The 20294-nt window shown below is 27.4% G+C and overlaps 1 protein-coding gene across 1 annotated transcript; it reads right to left on the bottom strand.

The window, feature by feature from the left end:
• Positions 1–4493: 4493 nt before the first annotated feature.
• Positions 4494–20226, bottom strand: LOC129988599 (tRNA-uridine aminocarboxypropyltransferase 2-like). The gene is made up of 6 exons (XM_056096858.1): positions 19990–20226; positions 16389–16479; positions 14787–14881; positions 14211–14406; positions 12342–12470; positions 4494–4742 (listed from the first exon to the last, which is right to left on the bottom strand). Exons 1-6 carry the CDS (start codon positions 20079–20081, stop codon positions 4614–4616), a joined length of 732 nt encoding a protein of 243 aa, XP_055952833.1. The 5' UTR covers positions 20082–20226; the 3' UTR covers positions 4494–4613.
• Between the last annotated feature and the right edge of the window lie 68 nt (positions 20227–20294).

The following is a 20294-nucleotide window of genomic DNA, read 5'->3' as shown; positions in this document are numbered from 1 at the left end:
CACAAGGTTCTATCCTTCGCTCATTCCAAACCGCTACAGTCTTATGAAACCAGTCTGTTCATGATGAAACCTTAGTGCTTCTCTTTCGTTACAATTCGCAACCCCATATGTCTACTTAGAAAGCGTAAATTACTCCATCCCGCAAAAATATTCTTTACTAGCAAACAATCATTTTCAGCACATGTAATACCTTTCAACCTCAACAAAATTGTTTTACAGATGATTTGATAAAGGTAGCTACATAAACCTCCTAAATTATTCAATATGATGATTTCTTCCGAAGTTCATCTTTATTTAAGCCACGTTACTAAATTTGTATATCGTCAAAAATTATGTAAATAAAGAACTTTTTGTTCCCATTTCCTCAATATTTCTTGTTTTTTCCGCCTATATATTTTTTAAATATCCGATCCCATTATGCTATACAAAAAAAAAAAAAAAAAAAAAAAAAAACCTTCTTTATATGTATTTACATATCCTTAAAATTTGTATATAAAATAACAAAGATATAAATTTATAACAAAAAGAGAAATATGAAACTAACCGCTGTCTAAATACTGTTAAACTATAGATTTGGAAATGTCTTTTAAAAATATAAAACAATACATTGTTAAAGATTTTAAACAGCACATTATAAAACTTATGAAAGACAATTAATTAGAGATATCAAAATAATGTTTTAATCTTTAATTGGCATTTGATTTGAATCAATTAATGAGCTTGTCTCTAGTAAAACATAAAAATAATACATTCTGAAAATATGTCAAAAAGAGTGTTCAAAATTTAGGAATCCTTAGGCAATTGTCTGTTTGATAATCCGTCCCTGTTCAACACTTCTTAATTATTTTCAGTGTTTAGTGATTTAATAGTTTTCTGTTAATATTTCACTGTTCTATGGTTTTGCCAAAAAAACAATGATGGATAGAATATAAAATAAATCAATATTCTATCCACAGATAGATAGAATTTAAAATAAATCAATATTCTATCCACAGATAGATAGAATTTAAAATAAATCAATATTCTATCCACAGATAGATAGAATTTAAAATAAATCAATATTCTATCCACAGATAGATAGAATTTAAAATAAATTCTACTTTTATCAATAATCTATACACAGATAGATAGAATTTGCATTCATCTCAAACTTATTTATTTGAGAACTAAGCTAATGACATCTTTTAATCGACTTGTTAGCATCACTCTTCCAACTAATGGTCTTAAGCAGTTGCTTGGTCGTACATTCGCCATCGATTACCTCTCTTGAATTTTAGATCTTCTGGTTATCCACCGAGACTCAGCTACCGTAGTCCCTGTACTGTAGTTCTGAAATGAATGAGCATATTTTTTCGATAGATAAGCTAATGCAATGTATTTTCAATTCTTTTCCATCGTCTGCTCTGTTAAATAACTTTATAAGATGAATATTGTAAAATTTTCTAGTTGCGAAAATCCTATATTCACCATCTGTATATTTTCATCTAGTGTTTATAGAAATATACATCTAAAAAAAAAAAAAAAAAAAAAAGGACATTTATTGTATAAGAATTGTAGACGAAATTTGTCCTCAATAGCTTGTTGGTCTGCAAGAGCGATAAATAAAAAGAGGAGTGTGAGCTAGGTTGATAAAATTTTACATTAATAATCTTATTAAATTTTGAATGAAATCTGTAAATAAATAAATATGTATGTTATAAAAGCGATAACTCAACAAGTTAGCGGGATGGCTTCCAATATGAGGTTTTGACAACGAAACCGTAGAAACAAATCTCATAACTAATCAACCAAAAATATCCAAAATACAACTAAATCCGCTTTTTCATCGATGAAAGTAAATAAAAAAATGCAGTATTAAAAGCATAATAAAGCATATGAGAAAGTTGAGAGGAGAAAATTTCCGCTGATTTCATTCAGATTTTCAGCATGTACGAGATAACGACCTATCGTATTACTTCTAGGGAGATTTTTGTCTCCTTTGTTAACTTTCATCACGGAAGAATTAAACTGTAAAAGAAGTTTTACATATTTAAATAAATATATTATGCACACTTAGCAAAGAGATATATCACATTGGTTTCTTTGTGTGCGTGTGTGCTTAAATAAGAACTATATTAAAATAATATATTCTATCACTAGACCATTTGTTCGAAGAACAAAGTCTAACATATATTAAACCTGCTGGTGGAAGTCGCTGCTGTGATGTAAAGAGGGCGAGTCGGTTTAAGATGTCTTATCATCTGAAAACAGTACATGATACAAAGTCAGAAATGGCTCTTGTAGAGTTTGAAGATGGAAAATCAATTAAATTATATTAAATCAGATTTATCATTAATGGAAATTGGAAAAAGCCGAGCCGGCGTCCTGACATAGGTGCAGCGCGTCTTCCCCGTGAGCTGGGCGTCCTAGGTTCGAGCCCCGGTTGTTCTATCTGTGAATGTGCCCTCCTGTAAAAAGGGTTGTGCAAGCGAATGAGTGATGCGTGAGAAGCAAAGTCGTACTCTTGGCCCTAGTTGGTGCTACTAAAAAGAACAAGAGACGCTCCCCCACCGGCTTAAAATCGCTGTCTTCGTAACAGCGGCCTTGTCCATAGCAAGTGCCATAAGAAACAGAAAAAGCAGAATTTCATAAAATAATAAATAGTGTGAAATATAAACACGGAGTAAAATAAGCACGATTACTTGAATAATGAAAAGAATAAATTTGTACAAAAAGTGTTTGACATATTAAAAATATTGTTGAATCATTACACAAAAGAAAATTAATTGATTTCTCAAATGATACAGTTTGATTCCGCTAAAGTACTCAGAAATATGACATGTCTGACTTTAGCAGAGAAATTTTTTGAGAAGGTTGGGTGGGGGGACTTTTTAAAAGGCATATTTTTTTAAAACTTGCGTCTTTTCCAATAGCACGCTTTTAAAAAGTGCAAAAAAGACATTATAGCAATCAGAGAACAGATATTCTTATGGGTCAATTCTTTAATATGCAACAGTACTATACATTCATTCCTCTCTTTGTGTGTGTGTGTGTGTGTGTTAATCCTCTAATTAATATACATACAGTATTCATATAATATAAAAAATTGGATTTAAAAATATAAGAAAATTTTTTCAGCTTCCTAATAAATTCTAGCTAGCAGGGATTGTTGTCTGAATCCAAAGACTAAACTGTTAGCACATTGAAGTAAATCTGATGTAGAATAGTTTACATTACACTGTGACAACCACCAAAACTAGCAGGAGTGTCTCCTCCAAACTTTTTCGTATACTGTCAATTAAAGGTGTTTTACAAGAGAACACCTGCCTGGCATTGGCATACAATAGTTACAAATATTAACCTTTGGCATGAATTTAGCATTTTCACTGAATCCATGGCGTCATCCTTGGCGACTTATTTGGCGATTAATCCTGGCATGTGGTTAATAATATCCGAAATTCAAATCTGTATTTTAGATGCTTTTCCTCTATTATTCGCAAAATTAAAACAAAAATAAAAATTCAAACAAGTAAACATTTACAGAGCGTTTTAAAGGTTTAAAAGTGTTAAAATGTAGAACGCTTGAAGCACGTTACGGGTGCCCTGCAGAAGTTTCACTTGAACGCGCTAGGCGCGTTACGGACTTTGAAGAGGTTAAAACAAAAATTTGTTAAAATGTGATACTTGTAGTCACAAAATTTAGATTAAATTTATTTAACTCAATGCATTTTTTAATTATCGTGTTTATAAGTTTCTGAAAGTGCAGACTGACAGACGGTCAACCCCTTCATTGGATTTGGCTCAAAATTTGGTAGGCGTCTACTTACAAATGTTAAGTATGTGTACGAAATTTTATCCTTCATTTTGTTATCGTGTTAATTTATATTCGAACAGCCGAACAAACAGAATTCTTTTGAACAGATTTTGCACAAAATTTTATAGAAATATAGAAATTCGGTGTAGAGACCGTATACCAAATTTCATCCGTCTAGCCCAAAGCGTTGTTGAGTTATCTTTGTCACAGACAGAAGGACATTTTCTAAAAATGTATTTTTCGAAATCAGGGAGGTCTAAAATGTGAAGATTCGTCAAAACCCTCGAATTCGAATTTTTTGATAATTACTATACTTTCTCTATACTAGAGAAAGTAGGGAGAAAAAAAAAAAAAAATGTTTGCTTTCCTTCACTTTTTATTCAACCTTAATGAGACAATCAGATGAAATAGTTGATGCTGTTTCTTTTCTCTGGAAATTTGAATATGATATATGTTTGACACTGATATCTTGGAGATGAGTTATCTCTATGATAAGAAAAAAGTGACAACATACACTTACTAGATGTCTTTTGAAATAGCTCTTTTATGACATGCAGAGTGGAATGCTATAAGAGCCTCATACTAAGTTTTGTTTATCTATCTCAATAGATACTTATAAATCTCTTATTTTATTAAAAAAAAATTACTTGAATACAAAACAAGGTAGAATAACATGAATTTTTGCAATATGATTACAAAAAACAGGTAAATAATAACTTTATTACACTCAGACACATAAAAGTGAAAATTATATACAGAGAAAACATGAATTAAAAAGTCTTTTTCTGACATTTAGTGAAAGTAATATAAAATAAAGATGTTAAGATAAACAATACTGAATTTGAGATTTATGTAAACCGTTTCTTATCAAAAATTCTTTGCTTTGATGAGTTACAGCCCCATGGGCAAGTTGGAAACTGCATAATGCTTTCAGAGGTTGTAAGAGTGCCTGTAAACAGAAATTTAAAAATGTTAAACAAAGCAGAACTTTAAAAATTTCTTGAGTGTTAAAAGTATAACATTTATCTATAGAAACAAAGTAATAAGAGAAGCACTTATATTAAAACAAATGGAAGAAATAACCAATTTTTTCATATTAATGCATGGACTTAGTATTTCAACAATGTTATTACTGAACTATTAAAATATTCATAATAATGTTTACTAAAATGTTTAAAAAATTATTATAAATATTTATATTTTGGTGCTCACTAAAAATAATTATGAAAATCTATGTTTTAGTCCTCTATATTAAAAAATATATAATTAGATATAAATTAACTCAATCATTGAAGAAGATGAGACAAAATTTGAGACTAAAATATCTAATTTGAAACTCCATTACTGAAGCAGATTAAATAAAACTTAAAACATGTCTATTTCAACTTGACTAGATCAAATTAAGGATCCAAGAAATGGATTGCTTAAAATGAAGAAAATGCAGGAAAAGGATCTTAGCTTCAAATACACCTTACCTGTAATAATATGCTCCAAAATAAAATTACTTGAATTTTCTGGAAAGTCAGATGGCAAGCAATATTTAGATTTCCATTGATTACATTATAAAAATATATTGATATATTGCTTTCTAAGAAATATAATTCTAATCCAAATTTTTTTAGTAATAGTATTGATTTTATTTTTATGATTTATTTAATCATAATATACAAAAAAAAAACCCCATGTAATTTGTAATTTTTCTAGAATAAAATCTGTTCTGAAAAACTAAAATTCATCCCCCCCCTCCTCAATAACCTCTGCCTTGTAAGAGTTTAAAGGAAGCAAAGAGCAAGCCAGTGTAATTGCTGATTATTTAATTTTTAGTTTTAAATTTTAGAAAAATATCTTTTTTAAAAAATTAAATTATTTCTGAAGAAAAGTGTATATTTAAAGATATTGCAACTACATTTAAAATACAATTTACAGATACACCCATAGTTTACAGATAAAACATTTGCCAGTGCAATTCAATTCAACATCCCTTCTGTAGGCAATATAAAATGCACTTTTTTGTACTTTAGATTATAAAGTGCAATGTTTATGAGACTTTACTTTATTGAAGATATAAAATGCCTTCCTCCATTTAATCTGGCCTTTAATGTTGGATTTCAAGCATTATACATTAGGTTATATTTATAATTAACATACAGTCACATTTTGATGGCACAGTACCTACAAAGAAACTATCTTTAAATTAAAAACAAGTTAAGCAGAGCCTCCCCTCCTCCTAAAATGAGCAGAAATGCAATGTTACAGTAAAAATTGTGAATAGTTCAGAACATTAATTAATTGTAAAATTGGCTTTTTATGATGCAATCACAATTAAAATCTTAATACTCACAAATAAAGTAAAATAATTTTTGAACAATTACTGATTCCTAAATAATCTAAATTCCTTTTCTTTTTTGAAGGTCTATCATCAAAAAATATCTCACAGTTTAGCCTTACTTTTTGTACTTATATAATTCAAATTTTATAGGGGAATTACTATATAAGCATTCTATTAAATCTTGGATTAACATCATATACCATAACAATGCCAAAGAGAAAGCAAATATTCCCTTCCATCCACAAACTTTTCTTACATTTGAAATATAGCATGGTGTTTGGTAAAAATGTCTTATTTAGGAATTATAAGCTTTTCAAGAATATTATTTGAAATCTACTGATGATAGAACAAAAATTAATTTTAATTCTGCAATTTTACAATCATAATTGGAAACTTACAACAACTAACAATGTTATAGCAGCTTAATCGACGTCAAAAAATTTCGATAAATTTAGAAAGGAAATCAAACAAAAACTTTCATTACAATAGCAGATGCTATTAAAATATGTCTAGTTTATCGATGATATGTCTTTATTTATTTTTACTTTTCAAAAATAATAATACTGCCATTTTTATATTATATAGATATGAAATTTTTAAATTTTGAAAGAGCACTGAAGTGTACCTCATTTTATAATCATATCTAATTGCTTAGATTGTGTATGTGCACTCACATACACACATTGGAATTAAGCATTTTTTTTTTCAGAAAGATTAGGCTATTCTTTTAAACTTATATTTGATAAAAAAATGCATTGTGGTTACAAAGGTTTTATTTTTTTTTCTTCAATTTTCAAGTACATGTCAAACAGAGCTATTCTTTATTAAAATGCACGAATAAAAGAAACTTTTTTTAAAACCTGAACTTAAATTTATATTTTGTAGTACACTCAGTTATTTTTTTAATGCATCAATAGTATCATCTCCAAGGTACTATGAAACATATTTGGTAAAGCAGACAAACTGTAATGGTGCATGATTTTAATTACTACTCTCTCAATACAGAAAGCAGGCAGATAGTATGATAAACAAAGAGAATTAGGAAAGTACATGCAAATAGAATTAGAATAAGGCATCTAAACTAGAACAAGTGAATCCTTTGACTGCTAATAGGGCATGCTAACAGGTGATGACTCAGAGTTTAAAATGTTGTATTCTTATTTCCTCCACCTAGTTCAAGAAGATCGGGAAATGGTGAATAGCAATCAATTTTTCAACAATGGCTGCTTTCTGTCCCACGATTATTATTGGTAACTGTTCGAAGGCAGATGTTCAATTTACAATAAACTTTCTAACTGTTAAAAATTCTTGAAAATTGGATATGAAGAATTTAATAAATAGTGTTTGATGATACTGATGAATCTGATTTAGATTGAAGAGATGAGGACAGTGAATTTGCCACTATCTCCATCTCTTCAATCTTCTTTCCAAGCTGCAAATGTGACCATTTTGTTAGAAATCATATTAAAATGAAACAAAATATCAGAAAGTATGAAAAAATAAAATCAAATAAAAAAACTACATTTATAATAATACAAAATATTTTCAGAAAATTCCATCCTTTTTCTATTAGAACTTGGAATATTCGTAATTATAAATTCACTGATTTAACCAAAAAAAAAAATCTTACAGATCAATTTAAGATTGGCAAACATAAGTCTTCAGTGCGCTGCTTAAGTTAGAAAGTATAATTGAAAACAAATACAATTAGAAGTTTTGTTGATTAGAAAACCCACGAATTGTATCTCACTTTTATTAAAATTTGACATTTTTGCTTTCCTTATAAATTTTATATTTTAAGTTTAACTGCGTATTTGCCAAAGGATTTGGAAAAAAACTTTAGCATTAGTTTTGACTTTTAGTATTATGTCTACAATATTTGAAAATAGTAAATGACACCTAGCAGGAGAATGTCTTGTCCAAGTAAATACAGGGTGGTTATAATTAAACTTCTCCTATACAACGCGAACGGTGCATTGAAATTTGGTATATAGATTATACACGACATGCGCTCACACAGTTTCAAAAAAAAAAAAAGAAAAAAAAAAAAGTTCCAAAATGGCGCTAGAGGGCGCTGCTCTTCTTGAGCAATTTCATCTTAATCTGTTCTTGTTTCTGCAAACTGATTTTTTTTTTCTTTCTCAAATAACGAACTGTTACTATTTCCTTACCTTTACTTAATGTGGTTCGATGACAAAGTGATCAGAAACTAATCAATAAATGTTAATATTGTTTCTGTATTCCGTTTTGGTCGTTTATTGTGTTAAAATTGATGTTTTTTTGGAAAAGGCTCCTTCTGGTGGACATTTTGGAACATTTTTTTTCCTCCGAAATTCCGTGTGCACATCTCGTGTACAGTCTATAAACAAAATTTTGTTGGAATCCGTCCACCAATTTGCGTTGTATGATGCTGTTTCTCGGGAAAGTTTAATTATAACCACCCTGTACTTTCTGCACTTTTTTGCCTTTTCCTTTATCATTTTAAAATCTTAAACGTTTAACACATTTTTTTTAATATTTACTACTAGCCGCCTTTGGCAACCAGCCGGTTCGCCAATCTTAATGCTTGATAAAATTTTAATAATAATATATTTTACGTAACACCTATTTTAATAGCTTCTTCATCAAAATATTTTAAAGCTTCAAGTTTAGATAGTCATATAATTCACTCGTAATATTATAAAGGCCTTCAGCTGTAATGTAATATGTTTCTCTCGAATTTTCTGTTAGTTCCCGTAGAATTTATGCTTTAACTTAAAGCAGAAATTATTAAAGTGCAATTGATATAAGAACATATTTTTTATTGAAACAAAGCATTTTTTTTTAAAATATGAGTGCTGAAAACAGAGTCCTTGAGTATTTAAACCTTATGAGCACTAAAGAATATTTTTCTTAATTTATATAATAGCAAAAGAAGTTTTCAACAACATTTTCTCACATTCATCCTGAACAGATCGATTAATAAACTATGTTTAGTTTTAAATGCATCAAACACTAAGAAAATAAATAGAATCGTTTGAAATAATTTGTCGAAAATATGTCAAGCCTTCAAAACCAAGTCCGTATCCAAGTCCAAGACCGTAAAATAGTTGTCAACAATTCACAACACAAAGCGCATGCGTGAATTTTCAATACCACTTATAGTAACGCAAATGCGTGAATTTTCTATGCCAGTTGGGGTAATTGAAATGAATCAAACATTAAGAAAATAAACAGAATCGTTTGAAATAATCGGCCGAAAATTTCTTAAAGTCTAACCTCTTTAGCGTGGGAAAATAAACTGAAGCCTTACTAACTTGGCGGTGGGGAAATGAAAAGATTTTTTGGTGGGAAAGTTAGTTTTTAATTAATAATTAAAATTTTAGTTAAATATTAAAAAAAAAAAAAAAAAAAAAATAGGGGCCCCAGGTACACATTTCCGACCTCCAAGGTATGCATGTGCCAAATTTGCAGCTGTAGGTCAAACATTCTGGCCTTACAGCGCCAACACACACATTGAGCTTTATTATAAGTATAGATGAAATATATATAAGTTTTAAACATTGTATTTCTTTTTCTCTTTTACATACTAATATATAAATCTGATAGTTGCTCTGGAAATAAACAGGGTTGCTACTCAAATCCAAAATCCTTGTATGCATATTCAAGATAGAAGGAAACGCAAAATAGCACTCATATGCTAGTTATAATCCAATATGATTTTAAGGAATGGAAAAAGCAAGGAAAAGAAGATACATTTATTATTTGAAATAACATCATATTTTGTTATTTACATTGAAAAAATTCTATTTATTTATTATATAGAATTTAGCAAGACAAAATTTATAATTTAGGGAAGGTATACATTACTGCTCATGCTCTTTAATTGTAAGTCACACAAAATAAAGGACTCAGATGAAATAAAATAAACATTTTTGTTATCATGATAAAAATCATTTAATGATTACTTAACAACATAAAAAAAACATTACAAAGTAAAATTATTTTTATTTATTTATTCATTTTTGCAAATTCTGTACTTGGGCATAGATTTCAGAAGATTATTCAGATATCATTTTCATGAAGCTATTCTTAACAAATAAGATACAATATTTTTGTACGGCCCAATACACATTTTATTAGTTATTTCACTTTCAGTGAATATATGTAAAATATTTTTGATATATCATCGAATGCATAAAAGAATGAATGTAACACAACAAGTTCTAATCCCATGAAAATTCAACTTTAAATGATTGTTCTGGAACTAAAAAATACAAAATTGGTTTGTTTTAGGACATTAAATTTGACGTTTTTGGACTTGTTATACCAGTTTCTTCATTCCTTTAGATACAAAGTCCATTAATTATGACTTTTTCGAACAGACACACAATTTTGTTTCTTTTTTTTTGGCATGACTAACAAATGCCTATTTTCCCATATTACTTAGATTTACTATTTTCTTAGAAAGCAAATAGTACAAAACAAATGGATTTTGTGGGACTTCTCAAACCCTTTCAGCAAGATCAGGATTTTTTTTATCCATGTTATTCATATTAAATACGGATTTTGAGCAGCTGATTGCTTTTAATAAATTCTCTAATCGACTTTGAATAAGCTTACAATTTCTCAAATGATAAAAAAAAAAAAAAAAAAAAAAAAAACATTAAATAAACTCAAGTATGGTAGCCTAAGCAGTATCATGCTGTTTCTGCAGATAGAGTGTTGCTATTTCCACCAAATAAATGTATTCTATTCTTTCATACAGTTTCAGAAGTTTCGTGCATGCACATTAGCTGCAAATTGGGAATCTGAAGAAAAAAGAACTATCTCACAAATTTAAATTACCTATACAGAAAAAAGGAGGAGACAGTAGAAAAGATGCAAGTTTCTGCCTTACACAATTGCGAATGGTCTTCTTTTGTTTTGGGAAGCTGTGATTACACTTTTTTATTCACGCAATCGTAAGAGATCGACATTTTCCAGATGGGAGGGGGGGGGGGGAGGGCTAAGAAACTTAAAATACTCTGTATTTTCCAGGTTTTTTTTTATGAAAATATTCAAATTTACCTATTTTTTTTTCTGTCAATTTTTAAACTCTGTTCAAGGTTCTGCCAGTGATGTGTCCACCCTGATAAATTCTTTAATGTTCAAATTAAATTAAAATTCCTTTAAATTTTAACAACTTAAGTATTTATAGTTAATTTATCTACCTAAATACACTCTTGAAATGAAAAGAGAGAGAGAGAGAACTTTTAAATGATTAAATTTTTATAAAGCAGCAATAGTTTTAAAATAGTATTTGAATGCTCATTAAAATTTAGATACCTTTTCTCAATAAATTTTGTCTTTTTGCAAGCAATAAATAATAATCCTGTATAATTGTAAAAAAATGAAACTTTTAGCAAAATTACGAAGATTTATTACAATTTCTAAATTACCCCTTTTGTAATCAATAAAGATTAGGATGTTTCACAGGTACATGTGTTTACAAACATTAGGGATGGAAACGTTTGTCTTCTTTCAAAAATGCTAGGTTCTATTAAAATAAGCTTTCAAAGAATGGCAGGTTTCAGAGATTTAAAAGTGTATCAAAAATAAGAAGTACTGTATTGGGAGGGGCACTAAAATTAAGCAAAAAGCAATGCTTATAAGATTTATCCAATAATTTTGGTAAATTCCCTAATTAAAAACAACTTGATATATAAGAAAATTTTTAAAAAATTATGAGTCTTGAATAATACAAGCATTTAAAATTTTAAAATACAAAAATTACAATGAGGCATATTATAATGGAATAATAATATTTTACTACAATACTGACTGAAATTTGAATGCAATGATAAAGAAATAAAAATCATAAAAGTACTATAGTATTTTTGAAAGTTAAGTTAAATTTTATTAATTAAATAAAGCTGGAAAAAAATGCTTAATAAAATTTCAGACTATAAGTATTATTATTAAATTAAAATAAAAGCAAAAAAATTTCATGCAATTTTGTATTTCGGAAAACAAATATATATAATGATGATAAGGAATGATGCAATGAAATATAATATCAGGCCAGAAAATGTATAGATTAAGGGATCTTATATGAAAAATAAAATTCACTTTAACACAAGCTGGAAGAATAATAGGAATAAATAGAAAAAATATGAATTGTCCAAATTATAATGGAAATAGCAAATGTTAAACATGCATTTAAAAATTTCCCTTTTGAGAGAAACAAATGCAACTTACATCTTTCAAGTCTGGTTTTCCTTCTAAAATAGAAAGAGCTAATGCTGCAGTTTCAACAGTTGACAAGGATTTTTCAGTAGGTTGAGTTCTAATTACATATTCACTTGCCCCATCTGAATTGATTTGAATCTTGAAATGATATTAAAAGGAAACTTTATAAATAAAAAATGAGGAAAAGAAAGAAAGAAAAAGTGAAATCTACTATCGAAATTTCAAGTTATCTTGTGGAGACATTATTATTTTTAAGCTATTATTTGTCTTAATTAATTTAAGTCATTAACCAGTTTGAAACAGTCATGCGGCTTCTCTCTCTCTCTCTCTCTATATATATATATATATGTATAATGATAATTTTTTTAAACTTTCATTTTCAATTTTTCTAGCTGGCAAACAAAGTTTTAGAGCTCAACCGATCTTGAGATGAAAAAAAATCCATCATTTTTCTAAATATCAACGCATGCATAATATGATAGTCTCATGACTGTTTCAAATCAGTTTAAACTGGCTAATGACTTAAATTAATTAAGACAATTCATAAGAATTCAGAGAATGTATAATTTGAAAATTAAGTTGTAACTTTAGTTGACAATAAATTGCCAAATGTGACAACCTTCTGCATTATTTTCTAATAACCTTATTTTAATTAGTTGATATTATCCCTGAAACAACAATCTTTATCGATTAAACAAACAATATTTTAACTTGCTTGGTTTATTTTTAAAAAACGTTGCACGAGTTAAGCAATAGTACTGTGATTTCCAAGGGAAATATTATATTAACAGAAGATAGATAATGGAAAAGTTATAATATGAAACCAACTCAAAAAAAAAAAAAAAAAAAAAAAGGATAAATAGCCAATTTGTTGCCTTCACATTTTGAGGCTCCAAAAACCTCACGTAAAAACAATATCATGTTCTCACATGATAAAAAGTAAGAAAATTTTGTATACAATTTTTTCAGCAAATTGTAATAATAAATGCATTAAAAGGCAAAAGTTTTTTTTTAAAAAAAAGATCAGTTCAAGAAGAAATACTGTAGTACTATGTTTTTTCATCTTTTAAGAACAGTTCAGCATTCTTTCGTCAAAATTACTATTTTTATCTAAACATCTACATCTGGTAAAAAGAGGGTAAAATAATTATGAAAAATAGAAAAAGGATAACTGTAATTTAATTTAAAAAAATGTATAATTTCATAAAATTGCAGATTATTAAAAAATAATTAAAAAATTATATATAGCTTATAATGAAAAATTTTCCAAATTTAGTAAGCAACTTTTTGGCTAATAATAAAACGAAATATGTACTTTTTTAAAAAAAAAAAATTATGTTAATATAACAATTCTGTGAGAACTTTATTCGATTCTTATATCTAATATATAATTTTTTTATTTAACTTGCGGTTTAGTTCCAAGGTCAAAAACAATATCATATTCATAACTAAATATGATTTAGAAACCTGAATATCATCTTCATAAGTTTATCACACATTTTTCACTATTTTGTAAGAACACAACATCAAGAAAGCTACTTCAATTTGTAGAGACAGCAATGAAAATCGAACAAATGCAAATTATACAGGCATATTAGAACTTTTATTTTAATGATTACTGTACAGATAACATGCATACAATTATATAAATTTAACATTTTCAAACACGGAGTTTTTTTGATTAATTTTTTATATGAATTTTAAGACTCTCAAGTGAGATATCATTTCCTTATTTTCCATACTTGGAAACAAAAACAGATTTCAGGAAGTAAAGAAATAGTTTAACGAAATAGCAACAAATAATTTTAAAAATCTCATTGAAGAAACAAAATTTCAAACTCTGAATGCATTTAAGAAAAAAAATTTAACTGTACATACTTGCTTTATCTTTTTCAACTCATCACAGTTAGCATATAAAGATTTTGCTTGTGGCCATGTTCCATCAAGAATTATGATATTATAACCACTACTAATTTCATCTACTTTTGGCAAAGTTTCAATATCTACAGCTTCAGGTCCAGGATAACACAAGACAGTATTAGCTGATGAAAAGATAGTTTTTAATCGTTCATTTCTGGGAAAAAAAAAAAAAACAAACAGATTTTTAATACCAGAAAAATGTTTACAAAATTTCTGAAATGCTTAAAAATAGAAATTAAAGTAATTTCATTAAAAATTTTTTTCATTGTTATGCTCATATTTAATGAGAGAAAATTATAGGTATCAAAAGTTTTAATAAGTTTGTCTGAAAGTTAAATTTTTAAAAAAGAAATAGAAATAATAAGCATAACATGAAGGAGGAATTTATCTCTTGTATATTAAAGAAAACAAAATTTATTACAAAATTCTACTTAGTAAACTGAATAAAAGATAATACTCAAACATTTATATTTTCATACACTTTCAACAATTTTTATTTATGATTAAAATGTAAATTTTGTAGAAATTACTTACACAGCAGACGAGAATCTTCTCCCTTTTAATAAAAGAAAATTTTCTTTGGGGAGAGAATGTTCTAGCATAGGAGCAGTACGAAGACATCGTTTTTCCTATAATGTTTATACATATTTATAAAAAGTACACTGTTAAATGAAACTTTTATCTCTAAAATAACATGAAAAAGGAATATTAACCAAGTTTAGTAAACATTCACTTATTTTAAATTGAATTTTTAACAATGTAAAAAATAAAAGTAAAGGTGCATAAAAATTCAATCAGCATGATATATAAACTACTGCAGTCAACACGTTTCACATTTGTTTAGCTTGTTAAATAAGCAGGCATAGGCATTTATTTCCTTCATAGGAATCCTATAAAACATGCACAATAGTCAAATTAGATAGCAAAAGAACAAGATTAATTTTTTTAAAAAAATCAATGAATGACTTTTTACATGAAAAATAGAACTATATTATAATTTAATGAATTCTGTCTCTACAAACTGAATATCTTGATACTGAAGAAAATACATTTTCATAGTAAAATATAAACATAATTGCAAATGTTTACACAAAGTACCAAGTTTTAGAGCACATAAATTTTACTCTTGACAGAGAGCCATCAAAGTAATCCCCAGTGCTAATCATTACATTACAGTTATTATTATATATATATTTTAATTTAAAGAAAAGAAAATAACATTCTAATTTCAAGCTTTTCTTAAACATAGATTAACAAAAGTACTATCATCCTCTTTTAGTTAATTCTTTCTCAGCATTGCATAACTTATCTGAGATGCATACTTTCTGTTCAGTGTATATTGCATATTACCTTATAAGACTTTCAAAATTCTGTTTCTATTAGTTATTTTCTTAATTTTGCACATTTATGTTAAACCTCAATTTCCATGTAATCAATAGTAAACATATATATAAAACAGTAAACATATTTTCATTCTGATCTGCTTATCTGAAGAATACCTTCAGTAAGTTGCAGAATAAATTGTCTTTCAACACAGCAATGGCAATATAGATATATTTGAAGGGGGGGAAAATCAGAATAAAACTTCTTGAATTTCTAATATATTTATGTAAATACTAGGATTTTTTTGTAATATAAAATACTAAAGTCAAAAGATCTGCAACTGTTAGCAGAATCATATAAAATATCTTGTGACTATATATATTTATAAGAAAAACTATTGATTTATTTATAGTAGACCCCTATTCATGCAACATCTATAGAAACCCATGCCATTTATTTTATTTCTAAATCTTTTGCCAATAAATCTTCCTAAATTAAATGAATTTTTCATACAAATCTTTTCATACAAACTTTTTTTACAGTTACAGTCTTTTTCATACACATTTTTTTTCTAGTCTCACCACCAAAGAGGTAAAAAATTTTTAAACTAGAATTTTACATAAAGTCATTAGAGATAAAAGAATATAATTTTTAAATGGAAAAACCACCATACATGTAATAAGTGAATAAATTACTAAAATATATATTCAAGCACATAAAATAAAATTTTATAACATCTTAATAAATGTATTGTATAAAAAATACAAATTCCTCAAAAGATCTACACAAATCATGATTTCTGCAATTAATTACCTCTCCAGGATGCTGAAGTATGATAATTGAACTCTTTACATTTAAAGGTTCTCTTGGAAGAAATGGGCACCAACATACTGTCTTTGGTCTCCTGTAAGAGGGAAGTAAACAATAATTGCTTTAACAATAATTAAAGACATTTAAAAACAATTAAATCATATATGTAAAGGCCTATTTCTACATATAAATCAACTGTGAAGACTCACGTAAGAATATCATGTTTGTAATCTCTAATCAATCTGCTGGCATTCTATATAAAAGACCATTTGACTTCAAGCTATCAAATGTGGCATAAATAAATTTGATGATGAGAATGTACACCTCAGAGCAATTTAATTTCAACCAATTAAAAATCAATCAAGATTTCAGTATTTTTTTCACCATAACTTCACGAAATATCACAAAAAAAATCATTTTTAATCATATCAAGTTATTGCACTATATTTATCCACATTTTAACAATCATTTTCATTTGCATAGTTTTCATCAATGCATCTCACTGTTGTAATGAATACTTTTACACTTTCAAATACTTTTCACTGTTTCATCAAATATTTAAACACATGATTTTCTTCCACTGGTGATAACTGAGGGAGAAAGAGTTTGTTTATTATCTGCAATTCAGAAATCAAAAGTAACACAAAAAACAAAAAGTAACATTTTTAATAGCACTATTACAAATCAGATTCGATTATATTCAATTTATCATATACATTAGGAATCGTATATATGATAAATAGAACAGGTGTAACAGTATTAAAATAACATTGTTTTTATGTTTATAACAATCTGATATTTTAAAATGCTTTGTTTGTAGAATCACAAACAATAAGTTATGAATCAGAAATTAATGTGAAGTTAAACACTACCAATATTATTAGCAATTTATTAGCTATTTGTCAGAGGAGCTAGTAGTTAATAAGCATTAAAAATACAAAATAAAAAAATTATTCAGGAGTTCTTTTTTTTTTTTTTTTTTTCATTGCTGAGTTTTAGAAGGAATATCATCTCTTTTTTAATGTTTTCATTTCTATTATCATTGAAATAGAAATTTTGAACATCATCATACAGTCATACTATTCAAAAAAACATTATTTTGTATTTTACTTTTAATGCTTTGATTTGAATATTATATGTGCTGTTTTTTTTTGTTTTTTTTGTAATAAATTTTTCTGAACCTCTTTATTTCAGTCAATTTCTTTAATGTAAGTTGTTTTTCCTTCAAGAAGTTTCAGATATTAATTATCATTTTCTTATAATATATGAAGAATCATATATAAATTAACTTTCTCTTATTTCATATATAATTAAAGTATTTTCTTATAATGATAATTTTTTAATATTTACACAATACTTCATAGAAATACCATGCCATCAATGAGAGGTTATTATATGCCTGGTAAATTTACACTTTACATCCAAATGAATAGTAATTGTATCAGTGTTGTCTGAAACCATAAACAGGATTTGGAAAAGACTAACAATTAAAGCATACTAACAATTAATGTGCACAAATTCTGTTGCACATTAATTATACGACAGAATTACTCAACAGCAAGTCAATTCTATATAAGTGTAATCTTAAAAGTAGTAGCTTTGAAACTGGAAAATAGTGCTTATCAAAATTGATAAAATGAACAACCACTGAACAACGTATATTATTCTAGATGTGAAAAGCTACAAAAAAGTCAGTGGTCAAAATTACTAAGCAGTTGCATACAGCAACAGGATGTCAATATCACAGTTTAAAGATGCTAGATGCTTTCATAAAAACAATCTACTTGCCCATCTCCCTGAATCTTGCATTCTATCAATGAATATTCATTAATTATATCCTTAAGGCTGTTGTAAAAAACAGAGCTTAAATAACTCAATTATTAGAATAAATTCTGTAGGTATATAAGTGCCATTTTAATACTTTCAAACAATTTTGAATATCCACTGCAATGACAAAGTAAGATTACAGTTTCATTCCAACAATGTCAAGGAATTAGGCCATAACAATGGTCCCAGCATATGCTAGGGAGGCACTAATAATGGATATACCATCACTAGAGTTCCCTATAATTAGCAAAAGATTTTCCTTATATGCTTTTATTCTAAAAGCACTATTGGCCTGGTCTTTGTCTTTATGGTCCACATTACTATACCACATCAAAATCAAGCAGTAAAGAAGTTGTTGGGAATATAGTTATTGAATAAACTGGCTCAGTTTGCTCTCTTGATTTAAATCCTATAATACATAAATGGGACATTTATTGAAGCATTCCACAATATGGAATGACTATAAATGCCAGGAAATATTCAGCATTTACAATAAGATGCTTACATAGAAATAAGTACACTTGTCTAAATAATAGGTTAATCATCTGATATCAAGCCTGAATGGATGACTGCATCTAAAAACTGCAATTGCAGGTCACTCATACACATTCAATAAAGCTTTTGATTTTTCCCTGCTGCTTGTTTTCGATTCATCGTAAAACTTCCTATATATCATCTACTTATAGAATGCTGATTTTAAATTCTGTTTTTTCATATGACCTAGTAAATTATTTTTAACATTAAAATACAATCTGTGGTTAAGAATAAATACATTTAAATAAGAATAGATTGATGAGCATGAATAAAATGACATAAAACACTGAATGATTATATTTCACTAGAGGAAGAATTTGTCAAATTTTTAGGAATATACGATTTATGAAGAATTAAAAGAATACGAGTGAAAAACAAAAGAAAATGATATATATATATAGGAAAATATATTGATTGGTTAGCTGCTAATGCAAGGAAAAAAAATTGTAAATCAGGGGTATTTTTCTCTGATAAACAATATTCCATCAATTTTTAAATTTATTATTTATCTAAAATACATGATAAATTTTTTCTTTATCACAATCTTATTCACATATATATATATTTGGCATTTAATTTCTTTCTGTCAAATAGCAGATTTGGTTTGTATCCTGGATTAAAAATTATAAATAAAAAAAAACATTAGGCATGATCTTCTCTGAGCATTTTACATATTTCCACAATATGGTACATCAAGTATTCATCTCTATTGTATTGAAGATAACTGAGAGTTAAATTTGTACAGCACTTCATCCTGTTAATTGACTTTATCCAAAACTTAATAAGAATAAAGCATTTTCGTGTGAAAATCATATTTCCTTTATCTCATTAAAAGTGATTTGCAGTTACTGTTTTAAGTAAACATGGATAGACAGCCAGTATTCTTGTAAATATTTTTTTTTCTAAAATTTGAAACACATTTGTAATATTTGTTTCAAGAATATACTAGCATATGGTTTAAAAACTAACTAAAAAAACAAATTATATTTTTTAATCTTTATATAAATAATTGGTTAAGGATATTCCAGTTGATAAACAAAAGCAAGTATTTCAAATAAAACAAAATACAAAACATCAACACAATATCAAAACCTCCATGACAAATATAATACAATAAAATATTATTTTTATTATTTCACCGGTCACAATTTATTACAATAATACTTTTCGATTAATAACTTAAATTAGTAAATTTTATACATTAAAACTTTGGGAACATAAGAGCTAAAGTTTTGTAGAAAACCTGCAACGATAGCATTGCTCCCGCTTAGCCGGTGGATCAGCTGGTATACACGAGAGTTCTTGAAATACTCCAACTAATTCGTCACTGTCCATGGCTATTGAAAGAAGCCGCTATTTTAATTAATAAAATTTCCTTAAAGCTGAAGTAAATTCACAATTCTCCCAGTAATGCTACGAAATGTAAATAACAACGGAACCAAATTTTTTATTTACATATTTAAAAAATGTTTTTTGACAGAGTCCCATATTGTGTTGCCATTTCACTTAGAATAGTAGTAAATTTTAATTAAGTTTTCTATTGAATTC

Source organism: Argiope bruennichi, chromosome 10, assembly GCF_947563725.1.
Source record: "Argiope bruennichi chromosome 10, qqArgBrue1.1, whole genome shotgun sequence".
NCBI classification, from domain to species: Eukaryota; Metazoa; Arthropoda; class Arachnida; order Araneae; family Araneidae; genus Argiope; species Argiope bruennichi.
This window is presented reverse-complemented; position numbering and strand designations above follow the sequence as displayed.